Source organism: Hypomesus transpacificus, unplaced genomic scaffold (genome assembly GCF_021917145.1).
Source record: "Hypomesus transpacificus isolate Combined female unplaced genomic scaffold, fHypTra1 scaffold_502, whole genome shotgun sequence".
Classification (NCBI taxonomy): Eukaryota; Metazoa; Chordata; class Actinopteri; order Osmeriformes; family Osmeridae; genus Hypomesus; species Hypomesus transpacificus.
This window is the reverse complement of record NW_025814016.1, coordinates 24,490-48,005: the sequence shown is the minus strand read 5'-3', so window position 1 is coordinate 48,005 and position 23,516 is coordinate 24,490. Positions and strand designations below refer to the sequence as shown.

The window sequence follows — 23,516 nt, the reverse complement described above, 5'->3', positions numbered from 1 at the left end:
TGTAATATCAAGCCCATATCATTTAAAGCTAATGTAGTTCTTAAAACCTTAAAAGTGACAACAATACCTTTTTGTAGCCTCTGGTTGGCTGAGCAGTCATTGATTCCTGAGACAACTAATACCCCCTTTTCTGTTTCCTCAAGTGTCAATTCTTCACAGAGGCTCCGCCCTCTACGATGTCCTGACTGAAACTACATATCCCAAAATGTTTTATCAAGAAAGATCGCTTTCCACATGTTGAATATTTAGAAAACCTTAATGATCTTTAAAACTACATTTTTGCTACAGGACTTGTAGACAATAGTTGATATTTATGTTCTTGAAAAAAAAGTTACCACATACCATGGTCTTGGTATCTTTTGCAGTACTGAATGATGAGAAAACCTGTCGGAAAATCAACTCAATTGAAAACGTGTATTTCTTATTAATGTCAGGCCGATATGATACATGAGTAACTGCAGTTGTAGGTATTCATGGAATTGGACATGGGAGGACTAGAAACAGGTTTTTCAAGAGCATTTCAACTGTAGTTGTTGTCGGTGTTTCTTCTGATGTGTAAACAACTCAATGTGACCACACCCAACACTATTTAAATGGTAACCTTTCTGTGGCACACCTAGTGGATTGTGATTCAGTTACAGTATGGTTTTTCAACAACCACAAAATGGTCACATGATGAATTATGAGATGGAGTGCATGGTAAACGTTTGCAGCATGCTAAAACTCCAGCTAGTACAACTGAAAAAGTTCACAAATTCCAGAAATAAAACTCACATTTTAACTATGTGAAGTCAAAATTCAGGCAATACGTGATGTAAACAAGTCTGGCTGAGATTTACAGATTGAATGTCATTGAAAATCATATTTGTGGGTTGAAGTACATATAAATATGATCTTATCAAGACATTTAGTTCGCCTGCAAATTGAAGTTGTAATTTCTTGTTCCTCATGAATCCCTTCCTAAACAAGCACGTTTTGTGTCCATAATAATGCTGTTTGCTTTGCTTGAGTTTAAGGTTAGAATAAACACTGACTTTTGTTACTGGCTAACAATTTTACACACGAATTACATTACTTGACAGAGGCTGAAACCACATGACATCATCATTACCACAACCCTAACACTGTATTAAGTGCACAGTATATACATACAGTATACATAACATTTAGGTGACAATACATTTGACTCCTACCTCCAGGTACATGGAATTTTCTTTTACATCATGTTTTCTGACAGTAAGAGAGGACTGCAACACCTGTCCATGCCATTTGCTTACAGTTCTTAGGACTGTATTGAAGGTGGTTCTGTGAGCGAGCCAACTCAGACAAAGCAGACAAACTGGTTCCAACTTTGGAATCTTAACCTCTGCTTTCCCACACACACCCATAACCCAGTGTTAGGAGGGACACAGTACTCTTATCCTTGAATGGGTGAAGCAACCGAAACCATTACTCTTTAGATAGGAACTTTAAACTTTAAAAGTTAACTCCATATCAATCCAATCCATCATACCAGGAAGAAAACCCCCCAAAAATAAACGGCACAGGTACAGTGTAAGTATTATTTAAATGCTAGACTAGTTACAATTATCACTTATATGACTTATTATTTTTTGAATATCACTGTATGGGAAAAGCACTACAATACACTGTCTGCTTAGGATAATTCTATAACCTTACCTTTAAAGGTAAGGCAACCACTCTTTTTCAGTGAGCATGAATAATATTGTATGCAATGCATGTTCACCTAGATAGAGGTAAACACTTTCCCATCAAGGACCCAAGACAGGAGCTGACTAATGGAAGCGATGTGAAACTTAAAGAATACAGAAAATATAGAAATACAATATTTTGAATTAAAATATCTACCATTGAATTAACCATTAAATTGCCTGATATTGACAAACAGCAGACAATGCATTAACAAAACGACAGAAATCAAAACTCTGACAGACTCCAACATTTTACTGTATGAAGCATAATTAATCGTCATTTCTTTTTCTCTCAAAATGTGCAGCTACTCTCAAAGACCTATCAATTTCGGCCCACTGGAAATTTGCAATTCAAAAACTCACAGATTATGCTGCATAATGGCTTAAAAGTAGTGGACTAATATAGACATCACATGTCACACATACTCATACTGGTCAGACAAACAAAAGATAATGGGGATTTAATCGATTTTATAGTGTGCTTCTAGTTGGGTCCAGTAACTGAAATGAGCAAAGTTCTTGGCAAAGGTACTATCATTTTTCTCTCACCTTCTAGTACCTACCAGCGTTGATGATGAAACAATGACTCCCAGGGTCTATTTACCTATAAAAATGTTTTACCGTGTGTTTCAAGTATTTTTTTGGCTGACACGGTGAGTGAGTCGGTGAGTGAGTCACACGGGGAGTGCGAGAGTTTGGTACAAAAGGGATATTAATGGAAAATAGTCATTCATAAGGATAGTTGTGCCATCACTGTGTAGAGCGGGTACCATATGGGCTGAGGCCTCAAGGTACCAGCCCGTGTTTGAATCCGGCTTGGGCCATATATATATAGATAGATGGATCTCTCTCTCATTGTCCATTGGATCAGTCCAGTTAACTTTCTAGCCACACCCTATAAAAAGGGAGTCCGATTGGTTTGTTGATTGAGGGCAAATATCTGCATGTCAAGGTAGATTTATTTCATACCCATAGGTAAAATTGTTTTACAGATAAATGGAATTTTGTTGTCCAGAAAAAACACATACAAGACACAACAATTCACAACAAATATATCGTTAATAACATCATGACAGGCTGCACCAAACACATGCATATCCCTTATTGTCTCTCATTATTATTTAAAACCTCAATTGCTGCAGGAACAAATGTATTCCTGTAGCGTTTCATTTTCCATCTCGGGACCACAAACCGGCAACCCGAGGGAAGTAACTGAAACCCGTTGCTTAATCCGAGTCGGTGATCGCGCCGGCGCGATCAGAGCGCAGGTCGACTTTAGGCTCGCGCAGCATGAAAACCAAGTGAAGCAGAGGGCTGCCGTCAATTTCATGCGGAAGTGCAGACCTGAGGCTACGTTTGAGTGTTTGATTTTTGTAAATCCGCCAAGTAAAACTTAAGATATGATCATTTCAATTTCATGAAAAAAGTGCATCAAAAAATGGCTCTTTTATGCGCGCGTTGCATTTATTTTAATATTTTTCTCGTTTTTTGTACAAAAATGAAACGGAGAAAAACTGTGGTTTCTGCTGACTCATAGCTATAGGATGCAGGAGAAAGCGAGAAGACAAAGAGACGTCTAAGAAAAAACGAATTAGGTTTATTATGACTAGTTTTTGAAGTATTTTGAGTAATTTTGGGGCGATTTTGAGTAGTATAGTTATATATTTGGACTTATTTGGGGGGAAATGAGGCGGACACGCTGTCTAACATGCCGTCAACTTGTTATTTCAACCGAAGAGCAAAAAAGAAAAAAAATGGACGACCAAGATTTTTTTGTTTACAACGAGAGGTGAGAAAAACATTTATTGCTTTCGTTTATCTTATTATATTATTCTTTTCTACTTCACTGTAGTACAAATGCCTCAGAACATCTTGATTTTTGAATCTTTTACATCTTTGAATTTTTTTTATTGACATACAGAGAATAAAGAGCCATTGCCACGGAGGTCAAAGAGAAAGTTATAAATGAGCCAAGTATGACATGTAGTGGCGAAAAAAAGGTATTTCAGCCCAAAATACTTTTTTCCATATTTTTTACAGTTAGTATTGACAAATATACATGAATAACAGTGCATATGGATAGACCTGCTCTCTTTGTAAATAGCTTGATTATATCTAAACTTTACCTTTGTATGTTCACATATACAACTTGTGCTTCAATTTCAAACTTTTGAAATGCTTCATTGAGCATGTGTGTGTGTATTATAGTCAAAAAACCATCATTTTCCCACACGCAGCTTGTGGTTTTGTGTCTGTTTGGGTCCAGTATGTTGAAAAGTATGCAAAAGTGAAAAACTTAATTTAACAGGTCTTGTAGATGAGATTGTGCTGAAAAAAAAGATACCAAACATTGGTATGATAAACATTTCTTTATGTAGTATATCAAGGGCAAATCAAAGGTACTCAAAAACGGCCAAAATAGTTCCAGACTCCATAGAGCTAAGGGATGCAGCTCATCACATAAAATAATACTTGCCTTCCTGTACAACTGAGTTGTATAAATGTATTCTAGAGTCCATTGATTTACTCCTATTATCTTATTCGCCCACTTGACAATTTGGTATAAGGAGTTCTTGTTCTTCACTGACAGACTCCCATACCACACCACAATGGAAAATGACACAATAGATTCAATAAAAGCAACATAAAACAATGACAGCATGTGTCTGTCAATGTGAAATTTGGCAAGCTTCCTAAAGCCCAATTTATACTTAGGTCGCAGACACTTTTGAAAAGGTCGCCGACAGAAATGGCGTCACGGTCGACACTTTTAACCGTCGCTTGAAAGTGTCGCCTACCAGGAGAAATTTCTACTGGTGCTGATGTCGTCACATTGTGTCGCGCAAGTTTGATTGGCAAGATAGACGGCACGCGTCGTTGATTGCTTTGTTTAAAATTTTCAGTGAACGCTCAACAGCTGTTTAAGATGGAAGGAATAAAGGAGAGATTGGCAGAGCAAGTTAGAACATATCCACACCTTAATAATGCCTCTCAAAATTAGCTACAGCCATTTTCTCTGATCGATCACCTAGGCTACAAAGTTTAAACAATGTAACCATAGCTATGAATGTAACGGTAAAATGATTCTGTTTACGTCACGCGAACCTTGAGCACAGGCGACTGTTTGCCGAAGTATAAATGCAGCAGCCTGAGCGACACTTTTTTTTTTTCGTCGGCGACCATTTCAAAAGTGTCGGCGACCAAAGTATAAACTAGGCTTAAGGCAACTCAGATGCTGATGACCTTTCTTACAGACCATTTCACAATTCAAATCAAATGTCAGTTTGGAATCAAGGACTATACCTAGGTATTTGTAACTCTCCACACGATCCACAACCTGTCCTTTAATAGTTATGGTAACGTGATCTGCAGTAGATGTTCTAAAATCAATAATCATATCTTTTGTTTTAGTAGTATTTAACTGCAGATAAGAAACTGCATGTAAACACACACTTGGGCAGGTGCAGACTGGCCATCCGGGATACTGGGGGAATCCCCGGTGGATCGACGGGGTTGGGATGGTCCAAAATACCGGCCCACTTCCATCACCAACCGGCCTTCCCTCTGAAATCGCTAGTATCTCATACTATTCCATATTACACAGCTTGATAACGTATAAATTGCTCAAAGACCTTTAGTAGGCTCCAATCACTGACTGAGATTTATACTCCTCGTGATCTGTATTCACACTCATGGTGCCTATTTTTCAAAAATGTTCTGAAGTGTCTTCTGACACCGTGTTCTTACGGACTTCGGAATTTCAACGTAAGAAATGAAACATATATGATGATGTAATTTCTTTGTAATCATCCAAAATAATGTTAAGTGTATGGGTATTTTTTCAAGTAGGCCAATGACTGGTCGATACGTGCGATGCATTGAGTGGGCAACGGGCCGCGTATTGAGTGGGGTGGTCTGACAGTATAACTCCCGGGCCACTTTTTTTCCCCCAGTCCGCCCCTGCACTTGGGCATGCACTATGGAATTTATGTGTGGATTCCAACTAAATCATCCAGTCAACAGGAAGTGACATCAACCAATTGTAACCCCCTGGGTTATTTTATATGTGCACAACTATTAATAACCCTTAACATTTACTGTTAAACATATGTTCACCTAGTTATTCATATCTACATTCCTTACATGTTTTACAATCTGTATTAGCGTCCTTCTCGTTATTCCAAAACACCTATTATTTACTATTACAAGAGTAAGGATGAGATCTCTTAGTATGGAAAATCGGTATATCAACAAGTAAATTAGCATTACGAGTTTGGTCAACAAACTTGTCAATCAAGGGCAATAGCAAAATTGTACAGATGTACAGTGCCCTCCAAAAGTATTGGAACAGTGAGGTCAATTCCTTTATTTTTGCTGTAGACTGAAAACATTTGGGCTTGACATCAAACGATGAATGTGAAACCAGAGATCAACGTTTCAGCTTTTATTTCCAGGTATTTACATCAGGATCTGATGCACAAATTAGAAAATATCACCTTTTTGTTCGAACCCACCCATTTGTCACGTGAGCAAAAGTATTGGAACATATGACTGACAGGTGTGTTTTGTTGCCCAGGTGTGTCCTATTACATACATTATTCAATCAATAAATACCACTGAATGTCTACACTCAGGTTCAGATTGGGTAAGATAGGTTTTGTCTATGCAGACTGTATTCAGAGGTGAAAACAACATGAAAACCGGAGCGCTGTCTTTGGGTGAAAAACAAGCAATTGTGAGTCTTAGAGAAGATGGAAAATCAATCAGAGCCATTGCAGAAACATTGGCCATAGCCAGTACAACCATTTGGAATGTCCTGAAGAAGAAGAAAACTACTGGTGTACTAAGTAACAGACGTCGAACAGGTAGACCAAGGAAAACATCAGCAGTTGATGACAGAAACATTGTGAGAGCTGTAAAGAAAGACCCTAAAACAACTGTTAGTGAGATCAGCAACAACCTCCAGATGGCAGGAGTGAAGGTATCACTATCTACTGTTCGCAGAAGACTTCATGAACAAAAGTACAAGGGCTACACCAGAAGATGCAAACCACTCATTAGCAAGAAGAATAGGAAGGCCAGGCTGGAATTTGCCAAAAAGTACAGAGATGAACCTCAAAAATTCTGGGACAAAGTTTTATGGACTGATGAGACAAAGATTAACTTTTACCAAAGTGATGGAAAGGCTAAAGTTTGGAGAAAGAAAGGAACTGCTCATGATCCCAAACACACAAGCTCATCTGTGAAACACGGTGGAGGTAATGTCATGGCTTGGGCTTGCATGGCTTCTTCTAGGACGGGCTCATTAATCTTCATTGAGGATGTAACACATGATGGCAGCAGCAAAATGAACTCGGAAGTCTACAGAAACATTTTGTCTGCCAATTTAAGGAAAGATGCAACCAAACTGATTGGCAGAGCCTTCATCATGCAGCAAGATAACGACCCAAAACACACTGCCAAAACAACAAAGGAGTTCATCAGGGGCAAGAAATGGAAGGTATTAGACTGGCCAAGTCAATCTCCAGACTTAAACCCTATAGAGCATGCATTTTACCTGCTTAAGAGGAGACTGAAGGGAGGAACCCCACAAAACAAACAACAACTGAAAGAGGCTGCAGTAAAAGCCTGGGAAAGCATCAAAAAGGAAGAATGCTAAAGTTTGGTGACGTCAATGGGTCACAGACTTGCTGCAGTTATTGAAAGCAAAGGATTTGCAACTAAATATTAAGTCTTATTCACTTAAATATGTTTTAAGTATATCTGTTCCAATACTTTTGCTCACATGACAAATGGGTGGATTCAAACAAAACGTGATATTTTCTTAGTTGTGCATCAGATCCTGATGTAAATACCTGGAAATAAAAGCTGAAACGTTGATCTCTGGTCTCACGTTCATTATTTGATGTCAAGCCCAAATGTTTTCAATCTACAGCAAAAATAAAGGAATTCGCCTCACTGTTCCAATACTTTTGGAGGGCACTGTAATTGGTTTTCTGTTGATTTGTAGGGCGGAAGTTACGCCCTGGTCTATTTTCACTGTACAGATGTTATGTTTCTTTCTCTCTTCTGGCGACGCGACCAATCACAGAGAAGCTGGCGTCTAAGCCAGTGGTTCCAAAACTTTTCTGGCTCATGTCACCCCTAAACATATCTCTCTCCATCTACGGCACCCCTAGTTTTTACGTTTTACTCTCAACTTCCTTTGTATCATATTTGTACTTTATGCCATTTGATTTGACCTTGTGATATGTTGAATAGGCTATAACTGATTTTATTATAGGCATTACATTGACAAAGTAAGGTTTATCAAATTTTTGTTATATTCAAATGAACCACTCTCTTTAATTCAACTCATTTAATCGAACTTTTGAATGAATAGTGAACAGAATATAAACAGACAACGTCTGTCCCTGTCACAATTATATCACTGTCACCCTGAATACCTCAACATGTTCAATGCAAGATGTAACTTGTTCAACTACATGCTCTTATGGTTCTTCCCTTTGGGACTTTTTTAGTTTTCACAATGTATGCTTCATGTTTTGGCTACCCGCAATGTTTGGGACTATTTTGTTGTTATGATCGGTGACCTATGCACTTTTGTAAAACTCTCGTTTGGAAGTTGCTTTGGATAAACGGGTCTGAATGCATAAATGTAATGTAATGGTAGCATGGTTGTCCAGTTCTTTGCAAACTAGTTCAAGTTCAAGTCTTTTATTTGTCAGGTACACAGAACAACACAAGGTTAGACTGGGCACTGAAATTCTTAAGACAAGACAACGCAAGCACCTGGCGTAACATAACATAAGTACACGGAACACAATTTACATCTATGCTGAGCTTAAATAAGTGAAACTTCCTAAATATACAGATAGAAATAAATAATCGACTATACTAACCCTAATACTAAAACTTCCTAAATCACAGATAACAATAAATAGTACACTATAGACAAGTTCATGAGCCGTTTCCGCTCTACTTCCTGAACTGCTCCCCTATATGCAATCCACTTCCGTTCTGGCGGGCTGGGGTTTTTTTGTTAGCTAGATCCGTTGTGCCGACAAAGCATTGATATCGCAGTGACAAAGAGGATATAACATTTACAACATGAAGAAAATTGGTTCGGGAACGACATGTGCGGTAGTTGGTTGCAAACACTCGAGAAAGCACCTGAACGAGTGGTTAGATAGAGTGCCATGGCCAGTTTTAAAACCTAGAATCGCCTCTAGAATCGCCTCTAGCCTGTTACTGTTAGGCTATACTACAGTATTGTTTGTAGGCTATTCACATTTTGTTGGTGTTCCTTTGTCCTATTGTTGCAGTGGATTTAATAATTATACATTGATATAATAATTCAAACCTTATAAAGTGCCAATACACACGTCTATATAAGCCCGGCATGAGGTGTATAGCCAACCGGTGCTTGTTTAAAGCAGTCATAACCGGGTTCATAGGAAGAATAGATACGTAGGCACTTCAGGCAGTGACAAGCCACATAAATAAGGATAACAGTGTACTGCCTGTCTTGTCCTTCTGAAGTTGTTAAATTGAATAGGCTGAACATCAACATGTTACATCAAGTATAGCCTAGAAATTCCAAACGAATTAGCGCTAGCTTTCAATTTTACGTATGCCTAGGCTACTTGTACCGTGTCCTGGCAAGGATAACTGGCAAGACCATTGAATGTTCATGATGTTCCTGTGTGTTTATTCCTTTGACTGGGCACAACAACGCGATCAGTCAACCGACTATAAATGTTTTTATTAGAAATAATATTTTATTATTAGAAATTCCAAACGAATTAGCGTTAGCTTTCAATTTTACGTATGCCTAGGCTACTTGTACCGTGTCCTGGCAATAAATGAAGAACATTATGCTACATGTTTTGCCAGGATAACTGGCAAGACCATTGAATGTTCATGATGTTCCGGTGTGTTTATTCCTTTGACTGGGTACAACAATGCGATTAGTCAACCGACTATAACGCTAAATGTTTTTAATGTCAGGTTACGAATGTATTGAACAACTTCTGTCTGATACATGTGGCATCCTTTAGCCAAATAATTAGCCTACATTTTGCTGAGAGATTGAAGAGCTAGACAACAAATGTTCTAATGAATAACAGACTCAAAGTAATCTACTGACACTGCCTTTGCTCCATGTTAAAAGCTCCAAAATGATGGACTGGCAAAAGCTTTATAACTATAAATCTACTCTAAATGTACTTAAAAGTATGGCAACAACGTTATCCACAAGTACATGCCACAACGTTGGCAACTTATCCAGTAGTAAATGTCAAACGACAAGTATGTCAAAGTAGTAGAACCGTGATCCCAAGCTAGCATAGACAAATCGCTTTGTTTACACCGGCAGACGCTGTGCAAACCACTTCCGGCGGAAATGAATTGCATATTTGTAGAGTTATGGCGGCCCCCTAGTTTTGGCGCGTAAACTTGTCTATTGACCTAATCAGAATGTTTGTAAACAACGGTTGCCAAGACACTTCATGGTGGATAACTGTCATCCTGTCAACAGCAGTTAGTATGGGAGCATAGCATAGTAGTTCAGAGTAGTTCATTTAAAAGATCGAAAAGATTAACGTCATGCCGAAATCTTGTTGTGTTTGGGATTGTAATGTCAAATGTACACAGGCATGTAAAGGATAAGGCTTTTTCTGTTTTGCCACGGTTAAATCGAAATCGACCCAACGGAACCTGTGGATAACGTTAGCACAGATCCAGCTATAGTAGCGTAGTCTACCGGGCGGTATTGCTGCATCTTACCGTTCCAATAGACAGGCTGGCAACCAACCACTCACGACCGGATTTAAGGAAGACATTTCCTCACAGATCATTTATAAAACGTTTTTGTTGGGTTGCTGTTGAGTAGCATAACGTTGGGTAGCATATCGTGCAAGCTTGCTAGCGTGAGAGTACTAGTCCAGTTGATGTAAATAAACAAACCACACACAGTGGCGTAATCTGGCTGGAGTTTTTTATTTACAGGCCATTCAATTTCAGGCCTAGGGCCTAGACCTCAGGTCAAACTACAAACATCATAACACACTCAAGGATCTAATAGGTAGGGTGACCAGACGTCCTCTTTTACCCGGACATGTCCTCTTTTTGAGACCAAAAAATGCGTCCGGCAGGGATTCCAAAATTGTCCGGGATTTTGCCTCGTTGGATATTTGTGTTTTTTCCGGGTCTTTCACAAACGAATTATTACGCCCGGCCTTACAAGTTTTGGAAGGGTATCTCCCATAGAGTTAATATAACGTATATCCCTTAAGTTCCACCTTCTTGCGCGAGCTCTGACCATAGAGAGAACTGTCATTGGTCAACCGCCTTTTCAGTGTTGCCAGATGCACGATAATTATCCTCCAAATACGATGATTGTGAGCCTTTGGTATGATACCATTTCCAATCTAGCAACAATGAGCACCTTGCCGCCTTTGTTGAATATATGAGCAGGACTAAAAAGTGTCTTAATTTTCTTATGTTAACGTGTGACCATTAACCATTTATTATTTAGAATTTTGTATTTGTTATCATTATTGCTTTAATATAACAAGCATTAAACAACCACTGAAAGCCACAGAAGAACTGGACTAAATGCCCCCCCCCCCCGTGACGAAGTGTCCTCTTTTTCACAAACTCAAATCTGGTCACCCTATAATAGGTATCAAGCCCTATGGCTCAATATCATTTGTTTCCAAAATGTGGTGAGGAAGAATATCAGACAAGGAGATCAGTGCACACTCTGACTTGTACACTAACATCTATTCAGGAGAACAGGTTATGGCAGACAAGGGTTTTTTGATTGTTGAAGCACTGACTAAATGTGGTGCCACACATTCCTCAAGGGGAGAAAGCAGCTAAAATTTTGCTAGGCTATTATAAAATGGCCATGAAAGCAAAATAAAAATATTTCATTATTTACAGTAATCTGTACAGTAAACACACAGTAAACACAGTATTTACAGTAATTTGTATTGTATTATTTATAGATATCTGTATATTTGGGTTTATTCATTTAAGCTTAGCATTGATGTAATTTATTTTATGTGTACTTACGTTAGGCTTATGTAAATGCCAGGTGCTTGCGTTGTCTTAAGAATGTGCATCGGACAATGAAAGACTTGAACTTGAACTATATGAAAACAATATGCTACATACAGACGTATACCTACTATATGAAACAATCAGTATTTAACTCATAAGAAATCTTAATGTTAGCTTTTCCAACATTTACCTTTCTACTGTCAACTCTGCTTGCTCATCGATCCACAAATCCTCAAAACTGCTCATAATTTCAATGATAAAGTTTCCATAGTCAATAAGATAGATAGGTACTTAATTAACCCCCGAAGGAAAATTATTGTGTCCAGACAGATAGCTAGAAAGCTCACGCAGTCCAGAAAATCTGCCCTCAGAACGTTAGCAATCATAGCTGCACCATCACCGTGGAAACCACACAAACACGCGCCACTAACACAGGTGATTGGTATTAGCTGATTAGTGGAGACACAAGACAAGCTATTCAATCTACTCGTCTCATTAAAAGACTAACAGTGCGTTCACACTGCAGCGACGCGAATCGCTTGCCATCGCTCGCCTTCCCACAGTGCACCACGCTCGGGGGCGTGTCGACAGAATAATGCTGAGTTGTAGTTCTCTAAAGTCACTGCTGTAGTTCGTATAATGTCATGGCAAAATACAACTTTTACACACATTAAGCAAAAATCCAATATGCTTTATAGATCTGACATGATCTTATCGATTGCACACAATATGTTATTTTTTCCGCACTTTGTTTTACGCCGAGTGAAAGATTAAATGCCACCCGCACTATGTAACTGCTATTGTGCCGGCTGGAATACAGAGTTGTCTATGGTCCATGTTGTATAATGTTGTATTTATAGTGTTTACTCTAATTTGTATTATTAATGTAGGCTATTGTAATAGGTACAAATTCTGCAAGCTAGCTAGCACTTATACAATGTTTCCACTAACATTGTAAATAATTGTATGCATAGGTCTAGCTGGATTTTGATAGATAACCACACCCTGTATTCAGAAAAAACGAATTAAATTCCCTCCCGCTCTTTATATATTTTTGGAGGGAATACATTGGTATAAATACGCTAAATACGCTATAAAAACGTATACCGACGCTTCTGGGTTCATCCCATTCGCCGTTTGCGGGTAACCAACGGAGCTTATCACCGGCTGGTTCAGGAGCTGCGACTGGACGACGACTTGTTCCAGCGGTACCTCAGGCTGAACCGGGCCGAGTTTGATGACCTGCTGACCAGAGTGGGACCCCAGATAGAGAGGCTAAACACCTCTTTCCGCGAGGCGATCAGCCCAGCTGAACGCCTCGCTATTTGTCTACGGTAAGCTTTTATAGCCTTTATAGTAAACAGTTAATATTTCAGTGTTGTCATACTAAAATATAGTGTAGTTATTTTCTATGCATTAAATTGTATGTATGGTATTTCTTTGTATATACCTTGCCACGGGGGATTCGTTCATGACAATCAGCTTCAGGCATCGTGTGGGCGCAAGGACTGTGGCAGGTGTTGTTGGGGCTGTGTCTCAGGCCATTTGGGACTGCCTGGTGGAAGAATTAATGCCTGTGACAACCAAGCAGGACTGGAGGGACATTGCTGCAGGTTTCCTTCAGAGTTGGAACTTCCCCAACTGCCTGGGCTCCATCGATGGCAAGCATGTAGTCCAGGCCCCTTCCAACTCAGGGTCACTGTTCCACAATTACAAGGGGACATTCTCCATCGTCCCCCTTGCGGTTGTAGACGCCGACTGCATGTTCCGGGTCATCGATGTCGGTGGCTATGGACGGAACAGTGACGGTGGGACCCTGGGGAACTCTGCGTTTGGTGAGGCCCTGAAAGATGGAACCCTGGACCTCCCATAGAACTCCATCATCCCTGGAGCAGAGCCACGTGGACCACTACCACACGTCTTCGTAGGTGATGAGGCCTTTCCTCTGCGGAGCAACCTCATGCGCCCCTTCCCTGGGACAAACCTCGCCAGGGAGAAGAGGATGTTCAACTACCGCCTCAGCCATGCCAGGTTGACAGTCGAGTGTGCGTTTGGTATTCTCTCCAGCCAGTTGAGAATGTATCGGCGTGTCATTGGTGTCAACCCGACAAAAGCAGAGGCGTGTGTGAAGGCCACCTGCATCCTCCACAACTTCATCCGGAGGTCCAGGAGAGGGGCCACTGGATCGCGAGCAGCCAGTCCTGGCCAGGAGGGGTCAGCAGGTCTCCAGGAGGCTCCACGACTGGGCAGCAACAACGCTGCACGTGCAGCAATTCACGTGAGGGATGCATTCTCTGCATATTTCAATGCAGAAGGTGCAGTGCCCTGGCAGCAATCAGTTGTGTAGCCCATGTCATCAAGAAACAAAGGCTCTTTTAAGAGCCACCCACATTAATCAGCAAAAGGCAAACAGTTCCAGAATGTTCTTTTCATAAAATATGATCTTAAATCATTCTGTGGTCATGTTTGATTCTCATCATTATTAATTTTCACTACCAACCATTCACCAACAGCCCAATTCAATAAAAGCAACACAAAGTTCTGTCAGTAACAATTTCTGGTTTATTACACATCACTGTGTGGCCTGCATCTCTGCCTCAAAAATCAAGCGGTGAATATTAAATTTTAATACTGACCGTTTAGTTGGTGGCAGTCTTTTCAGGGCAGGGAGAAGGCTTTTAAAAAAAAGCTAATCCTCGTCCTCTGCTTGAGGTGGTGGAAGAGGAGCTGCGGCAGGTGTCTGTGCCTGCTCCAAGGCACCAAGCATCCTCTCTTCAAATGCCGACAGCTTCTCTTTGCGCACCCTGTTTTGGCCAGAGGATGCTGGGGGCTGGCTGGTGGTTGCTGCTGCTCTGGCCTCACTGGCAGGGGTTCCTGGCTCGCCTGCCTCGCTGTCTGGCTGTGTGGCTGCCTGCCCTATTTCATCCTCACTGACCTGGCTGACTGAGGATGTGGTAGCAGGCCTCTGGAAGTTGCTGCTAGAGTCCCTGTACTCCATAAATGGAGCCAGGAACCCCATCACAGCAGCATACTGTCAGGGTTTGTGATTATTCAGGCCTGCTCGACTCCTGCCCAACTCTTTCTCCTTGTTCTTTTCTCTCTTGTAGCTGTCTCTTACATTTTTCAACTTTTTTTTTCAATCCTCAGCTAGAAAGACATTATTTGAAAACTGTTTAATAGACATACACGTTGACATGTGTAAACACGTTTTATTATATTACTCGAAGTGTCTGCTAATCTGTCGATACAACTAGCCTAGGGAGTCCCAGCCTGGCTAATTAGCTAGCTCTAGTTACCACAGAACGAAGTTACGTAATGTGACTAGACTGAATTTGAAAGTACAAAATACCCAGCAGGAGCACCGACAATTTCGGCAACCTTGCGCCATGCATAATTTTTTATATTAACATCTCTGTACGAATACAGAGACGTGTCATACAGTACTGGGTACCCAGCCACACAATCAGTTTCTCCTCCATCTTGAAACCTAGAAAGCTGGAAATGTTCACCATGGTTGCTACGTTACGAGAAACAAGCAAACACTCCGATTGGACATCGCTAGCGAAAATCGCTCTTCATTTGCATAAAGTTTAGAAAATCTCAACTGTCGCGTCGCTACCCACAATGCACCACGCAAGCGATTCGCCTGGCTCCATAGAAAATGAATGGAAAACCTGTTGTCGCTCGCATCGCGTCGCTGCAGTGTGAACGCACTGTTAACGGTGCGTGTCCACTACAGCGGTGCGGCGCGGAGCGTCGGCTTCCAATCCATTTTCAATGAAACCGGGCGAAATGAAAATGAATTGGAAGCCGACGCCAATGCACCGCCCGCTCCGCTGTAGTGGACACGCACCGTTAGAGCACCACAACTCAACTACTACTACTGATACTGCTATATCTTATGCCACTACTACAACTACTAATTCTGCAGATGCTGCTAATATCTCTTTTACTAACTACTATACTAATGCAACTGTTTTGTTCTACTACTCCACTGAGTGCGTTCACTTGACCATGAGAAACCCGATAGCAATTGTCGGTTTATGCCAATAACAGGATTACTCCGTTTACATGTGTAATAAGTTATGCGATTACTCAAACACGTCTACATGATTCTTTTTATTAACCGTTGAATGCTCCATGGACAAAACTTGCACCATCATCCTTCTGCAACAAAGTGTCGCCGTGTCTTCCTGTATCGGACCTACTGCTGTATGTTTAATTCAATCAACACATTCGGCCTCGTTCTTGAACATTTTCTTTAGTTTCTTCTGAATTGTTTCTTACGGGCTTCGGAAAAACAACGTAAGAAAAAGACATCCGCCAAATTCACGAACGCTTGAAAATGTGTTCCTACGCAGCAGAAGTTTTGTCTTAATTTTAAAGCGCGTCCTCGTGCTCCTGAATTTGCATACATACATGCCCCGACAGCTCCTTATAAGGGCAAGCAACAGCAGTGACGTGTGCAGTCAGAATCGACACAATTAGGAAAGCAACAGGAACGCAAGTTATGTCCAAGCGAAAAGCAACCGGTGCACAGGTGCATCATACCAGTAAGATGAGCAGTGGATTTGTTCTCCACTGGATCCAACAGTGTGCACATTAAGCAAGGTTAATTATTATTATTTAAATCCGAGGATGTCTGTTATGGCAAGCCGTTTTATCATTTAACCAATGAATTCTTGATATCCAAAATTCGAATTCTAGATATCAAAAATATAATTCTAAGCTTTTTTTATAAGTATGACAAGCCGTGTTATAATGGTCCGTGTACCTTGTGGCCATTGGTTTTTCTATTTTGCAACCCGTGTTGACAAACGCAAAATAGGGCCATAATATAGTTTGTCATTTTAGTAACTCAAACACACATTTAAGTATTACGGCTTGTTTTTCGTTGTTTCGTTTTTTTTTTGGAATAATGAAATAACCATATACCACAAATGGTATAACGAGCCATTAATCATTGTTTTGATTATTCCATATCCTTTATGCTGCTATCTGCAAAAGATGAAAAATAAGCTCGTAACATCGATTTGTCCATTTCGGATGTCAGAACAAGATGATGGGGAAATGCGAAGTTTCCGTTGTTTTGTTTTATTTTGGAATAACGGAATAACCATACAACACAAATGGTATTACGAGCCATTTACTCTTTTGTTTGATTATTCCATATCCTTTATGCTGGTAACTGCAAAAAATAAAAAATAGTCTCGTAATATCGTTTTGTCCATTTTGGATGTCAGAACCAGAACACTCTTGACGACATAGCAGCAGGTTCTTAAGTAGAAGACGCACACACCAAACTGGAGGCACATGTTAACCGAGCTTGCTAGTTGGTACTTAGTTAATAAATCTTTGATGAACCCAAGTTTCTGTAATATATATTAGAAACATTACAAAACGGCTCTCCAGTGTGTGTTCAAACAAGGCCAAAAGTGCCAGATGGTATCAGTTGAAAAGACAATCACACCTGTGCAAGAAACCCTCCCCACACTCCCTCCCCCCACCTAAATTACCGCTTTCAGCTCTGTTGCACGTTTTAATGAAGTGCATTGAGGCAATCAGTGAGCAAATCTTCCTTTTTTATTTATAAAAAAAACATAATATTTTTCCCATCAATGTACAACACGTTTTAGCCAACATCAATGCATTCATACCCTGTTACACACAATTTTAAAATGTCCTTAGAAAGAAAATTACTGTTCTGCCTGTGACGATTCGTATATTAGCCTATACTTCTGTGCTTAAAGTTAGTATACTAGCTACTAGCTGGAGATCTCCATAGCTATGGGAATGAGAGTGAATGCAATTAGAGGGGCAGCTGTGTCTACATACACATTTTCTTGTTGTTTGTTTATAATTTAGTTAGTTAGTTTAAGTTAGTTCCAACCAAGTAGGCCTACTTTAATTGTACAGGAGGCATTCCATGAGTGCTGATATTTGACAGCCTCAGACAGCATGTCTGCCACTGGGCCTTATGAAAAGGCTCTTGTCTTGATTTGCAATGTAGCTAGGGGAGGTTCTAGACCATGGGGGGGGGCAGTTACATTGGGGCCAGTGGTGCTGTTAGAGGGCCAGTTACATTAAACATTATTGTTGTCATATAGTTTTCTTCATTGCAGTGCAAAAAATAACAGGCAAAAGCAGTGGCATCCCCAGAAATGTTTTATAGGAGTGGCCAGGTGGGGCCACTGAAATCTTGGGGTGGCACTCCAAAATCAAAAGCCATAACTGAATTTCAGGGATTGTATTATGCTGTTGGAGTATATAGGTTAGTTGAAAACAGCAGTGGGCTGGGGAAGGGTGATAGGATCTGAGTGTGGAGATACATGGATTTATATGCCGGATTGTTTTGATATACAGTACACAGTCATCTTTTATGCAGGATACAGAGAGAATAGAGTATAGAGACTTAAACAATTGGAAAGCGTGAGAAGGTAAAGTGGTGAGTGGAGAAAGAGAGAAGCAGAAAAGTGCAACACCCTCCCATTACCATTATCTCTAATTCACTCTCCTCAGTCTCATCTGTGTTATATGTCTGCAAACTGCTATAGTATGGGCCTACACACAAGTTATTAAAGTCATTGGACTTGTGTGGGGAGGATTTGACAAGCGTAATGACTTTATTCCTCCACAGATACCATGGGCTTGGATATGGAGCCATATAACAGCTGGAGCTGAATGGTCGTTATAACAACCCATTTAATTGAATCAGGTGTGTTTGGAGCAGGGAAACATCTAAAACATGCAGAACAGCAGCCCTCGAGGACCAGGGTTTAGTTTCAAAGAGCACATAATAATGTAAGTAAAAATATTTTTTCATATTTACTTATTTAACCATTTATATGGTCACAGTCTGTTTTAAAATGATTGTACCAGAGCAAGGAACAGGTCCAGTGCCGGTCTTCCCCAGTCTAAAGCTAGGGACGAAAAGGTGGTCTTGGCCATCATCTGACAGAGGGGTGGCAGAGATCCGGCACACAGGACTTACCAGAGAGCAGCTATTGAATTCAGAGAAAGTGAACCGTGATTGACACCTACCTCCTAAAGGAACAGGACAGGGAGCATGGGTACAGACACAGGCAGGTGGAGACAGCAAGGGGGAAAGAAAAAATGAACATGAAAAAATAATAGTTACAACAAATAAAAAGGAAAAAAACTGATACAGACAACATGAAGAGGACAGCTTTAGATAGAGATGAGACCAGGCCTACAGATGACGGAACAAACAAGCTACAACTAAAAAAAAGATAAAACACAAATATTAAGGCTTTCTAACACAGCACTTGTTGTATTCGCTTCCTCAAATTAAATAATTTAATTAAGTGGCAACACTGTCAGCTGGATTGGTCATGCACATTTTTGGCAGTGCATGCCACTCGTTTTTTCGCATACCATCTTGGTTCAGTTTATAGCCCTTTGAACCATGTCACATGATAGGTATGCCACAAGTAAAAACAGAAACGCTGTAAATTAGCTCAGTTTTTTTAAACTGTCGACAATGACTGACCTGACCAAACCTAACCAGAAAAGCTGAAGGTGGGTTCAGACTAGCCAACTTCCTGATCTTAGTTTCTATTCCAATTAACCTAAACCCATAGATTCTTTCTGGGTGGCATCCAAATAGTCTATTGTCTTTTTCCTTTATTGTTAAGTCTATCCACCACTGTCCATACCTGGCAGCTTACATGCACACTATTGCTTGATTACTGCAAATATGCATTCTTTCCATCCATTTTGGGCTAGTCAAATCTGCCCGATACAACCAAGCACTTCAACATCACTGTGTGTACAAAGGAAAGCATCAGGATGACGCAAATCATATCCACAAAACCACCGAACAGCATGAGCCATGAGCCCATCTGACCTCTTCTGTTTGACGGTGATGCCCTTCTGCTGCAGAGACTTCTCATTGGTCAGCTGGAGCAGGGTGATCTCCTTGCGGCTGAACAGGCGGATGGAGAAAGCCTTCTCCAGGAGCTTGTCTGGGGTCACCACGGAGCCGATCCCCTTGACGAAAGACTGGATGTCGTCCCGGACCCCCGCTGAGTCCTGCGCCTGGCCCCCCGGCCGGCTGGGCCCCGGCCTTCTGTTTACGGTAGAACTTGAGCAGGGCCAGGGCCACTCTGTACAGGACCTTGTAGCCCTCCACCAGGAACACATCCAGGACTCGCGCCACGTGGGCGAAGGGCAGGTCTCCAGAATCCAGCGCTGCCAGTCAGAGTAGACCTCTAGAACGTCCTGGGCGGTCGCGACGATTAGCTTGTGGGCGGCCGGGCAATACTTGTTGGCGAGGTCGCCGAAGGTCATGCAGCTGGACTCGTAGGCCAGGAAGGTCTGGTCCATTAAGCGGCGGCCAGGCTCGTTGCAGGCCAGGAGTCGGCTAATGTGCTCGAAACACTGGGCCTCGTCGGCGCTGAAGTGCAGCAGGAGCGCAGTCATGGCGGGCAGGGCGGGGCAGTGAGAGATGTCTGGGAACTGGCCGGCCAGACAGGAAATGATCCGATGCACGGAGGCCACGGCTTCCACCTTGAGGGAGTAGTGCGGCACCAGGTTGCCGTCCACAAACTCCGGCAGCGGGATGGTGGAGGAGGGTTTCTTGGAGAGAGCGTCGCCCATCAGGTCGCGGTACACCTCGGCGTCCGGGGTGACGGTGCGACAGGGGATGGCCTTGATGAGCTGCTGGTAGACCTGGGCACGGAGGTTGTGGTTCTTGGCCCAGTGGCCCGTTCTGGCCATCTGCTTGAACACCTTTAGGTCCTTGCAGTCCACCTTGGAGGGACCGCTGGGGGTGGCCAGGTCCCCCATCTGGTTCCAGTCCACAAAGCTGCCATAGTCATTCTCGGTCATGGTGGAAGCTTCTAGATGGGGGCTCTGGATGCTGTGGTAGGTAGAGCAGGGGTCTGGTCCAGGGTAGAACTAAGCCTTCTGTCCTCCTCACAAGACTGACTTACTGGTGTAGTTCTCAACCACCCATGCTGTTCCCTATGTGAGGGGCGGAGAGAAGGAGGGGTGCGCAAGCAAGGGAGTGGGAATGAGAGCGAGGGGGGAGAGGGAGGAGAGAAAGACAATGTGTTAGAAAAGCTTCTCACTAAGACCTCCCTGCCCCCCCCCCTCCCCCCTTTCTCCTCCTCCTCAGCTGACTTCAAGGTAATTCTATCCATGACCAAGAGTCAGTAGGCTAATACATTTGTCCATGTTTGTTTGGCAGCGGTCAGGCTACCCATGCAAAGAGTACTTAGATGGCTGCCGTCAAACAGCCTCAGCCAATTACCCTAATTAGATTTTTACTGCTGTAATAATCTTCTGACAAGCATTTCACTCACCACATTCTTCCATTAACTCTCCTGTTGTGTTTGTTTTTTGTTCACTACTTTTGTGTTCCCGGTCAAAAGTGACCGTCCGATTATAACTGACTATAATTCCATGATAATATTATCATCATCATCATCATGGAACCTTATGGCAATCAGAATAAATTAACTACATTATTTCAGGAAGAAAACGTAAATCGGTCACTTTAGACCGGAACACAACAGTAGGGTTAAAATGGTGAAGGGAGAAGTCAAGTGAATGGAATGCAATCCTAAGGGTGGACTTTGATATCAACATGGATGTCAAAGAAAATTCAGAACATGTTGACAGGAAAATGTACGGCTTGCTTTGTAGTTGATTGCTCCGGCTGAAAAAAATTAAGCCTCTCATAAAAATATATATGGGCTTGTCTCTGAACGCAGTATTGCCTGGATCATAAGACTCCAATCTGTTTTTTTTTTTTACTTTGGTTTTCAGGAAGATAATATTCAACCACAGGTGGGGTGTTTTCAGCAAACCACATGACAATGCAAAACAATAAAACAAAACACATGCCACGATAGAAAATTATGACTAAGAACATGGACCATAAAACCATGCTCTGTCAAAAACTGTTGTAATAATATAACTATAGGTCATGGTTTGAGCACTTTAATTTAAACGCAGATGCTGGCCTAGAAATGCAGCTGTCCCCGAGAATATGTGGCACAATACGGATTGTGTACTGCAAAATGTACACGATGTGAGATCATCATTTCAATTGCATCAAAAGCACATGTAAAAAGCACACAAAATAATAACCCTGCACTGTGATAAGATGTGACAGATAATAAATGTGAGTTTGACCGCGCTCTGCTTTCAGTGGGCTAGCAAGATCATCTGTACAGTAGCCTAGTTGATGCACAGCGTAGACAAGCTGTGAGTCCAGCTAACCTACCACTACTTCATCATGTCTCTGTCATTTTGATGACATAATCTACCTACACCTGTGTATTCATCATGGCTAGCCAGGCTAAACTGTTATAATTATCTGGCAGGGCGGCTGCTTAACACCGACATTAACTAAATTACAGCTAATGACTGATTGTGCCAAGTTACATGGACAGGATGCTAGTCAGCCACCACCGGTAAGTCACGAAGGTGACACAAACTGGCTAGCAGTTCAGCTAACACGTTAGCTATCTAAACACTGACAGTCTCGAGCGAAGCGAACCTGCCCCCTTTTTCCATTGAATCCAATGCAAAGAGCGTTGGTTTCCGTGTATGCAGCTCGTGACTCGAGACAAAACATTCAAATAATTTAGGGTAAGACATAGGGTTAAACGGTGCACTTGGACTATGCATGTTTGCAATGCATTTTCTTAGCCAACTTGCTTTAAATGCACAAGACGTGAGAAATAGCGACAACATTCCACACGTACGGCAGAAGCTAGTGCTAGCTAGCTGCCTCAAAACATTGGGTCATACATACATCTGAATGACAACAATGCATTCAATGTCAGACAATTAAATACAGCATAGAAATTAAAACACATTTGACAAATTTGAAGAAAAATACATGTCAACGTCTAGTATACACTTACCTGTTCAGAATATGTCTTGAGATGTATTGGCTGCATTCATTTTCATTTCCTCACCTTGCACATGCGCAATCCCCTGTCCTGTCAGTGCGTAGTGCTGGCAAGAAGATCCATCTGACGGGGAACATGGAAAAGGAGTTAAATGGTATTCATTAGGCTATATTCCGTTTTTTTCATACTTTGAAGAAACCCCAAAGCCCATGTTACATGTGCCATTGTAGCCTATTTAAGTTTGGAAAACATAACTATACAAAAAGAAATCATATCATTTGAGAAAGTTAGGAAAACACCCTTGTCACCAGTTTAGCCACTCTAACCGCTTGTCTCTGAGAGTTAAGAGTGGTGGTGATGGCGGTGGCAGCAACAAAACTACCATCTGATTCATTGGCCTTGTTTTTCATGCCTGAATGCCAAAAGGTCTACAGCACTGGTAAGGACAGGAAGTTACCCTCGATACGCAACAACACTGCTTTGTCCCGCAGTCCAGCACCCGCCCCAAAAACAGCAGTCCAGCGCATGACAGTTATTAGATAACTCAATTGGGCCATAATTGCCCTCCAATATGTCTCCTGCCAAGTATTCATGTCTTCATTTAATGTACGTGCAGGGCTAACCAATGTCTCTGTGTTTGTAGGCAACCGGGAAAACAAATCATCTTGGTGGTTCAGTGTTGAACTTTGAAAACCTCATAACCTTTTAATATATAGGGGTATATTTATATCGTTACTCAGAAAAGACCCGCGTAGACTCATCACATTTTCAGTTTATAGGCACATTAAGTTACAGTAAACCAAAGCCTATTAATATGAATCTGCCAAGTGCCTGAGGTGCTAAGTAAACC

At 41.4% G+C, this 23,516-nt stretch overlaps 1 protein-coding gene and 2 long non-coding RNA genes across 3 annotated transcripts; 1 reads left to right on the top strand and 2 right to left on the bottom strand.

The window, feature by feature from the left end:
* Positions 1-68: 68 nt before the first annotated feature.
* LOC124465440 lies at positions 69-1,330 on the bottom strand. Its single transcript, XR_006955799.1, has 3 exons — positions 1,194-1,330; positions 343-384; positions 69-191 (listed from the first exon to the last, which is right to left on the bottom strand). It is a non-coding gene; the product is annotated as an uncharacterized LOC124465440 (long non-coding RNA).
* Positions 1,331-1,409: 79 nt separating this feature from the next.
* Positions 1,410-18,500, top strand: LOC124465441. The gene is made up of 3 exons (XR_006955800.1): positions 1,410-3,501; positions 3,634-3,712; positions 18,418-18,500. It is a non-coding gene; the product is annotated as an uncharacterized LOC124465441 (long non-coding RNA).
* Positions 18,501-19,520: 1,020 nt separating this feature from the next.
* On the bottom strand, positions 19,521-23,034 carry LOC124465439 (TBC1 domain family member 24-like). Its single transcript, XM_047017215.1, is given in 5 exon segments — positions 19,521-19,847; positions 19,849-19,982; positions 19,985-20,765; positions 22,679-22,789; positions 22,975-23,034. Coding segments are annotated over 3 exon segments (1,101 nt in total). The 5' UTR covers positions 20,631-20,765; positions 22,679-22,789; positions 22,975-23,034; the 3' UTR covers positions 19,521-19,526.
* Between the last annotated feature and the right edge of the window lie 482 nt (positions 23,035-23,516).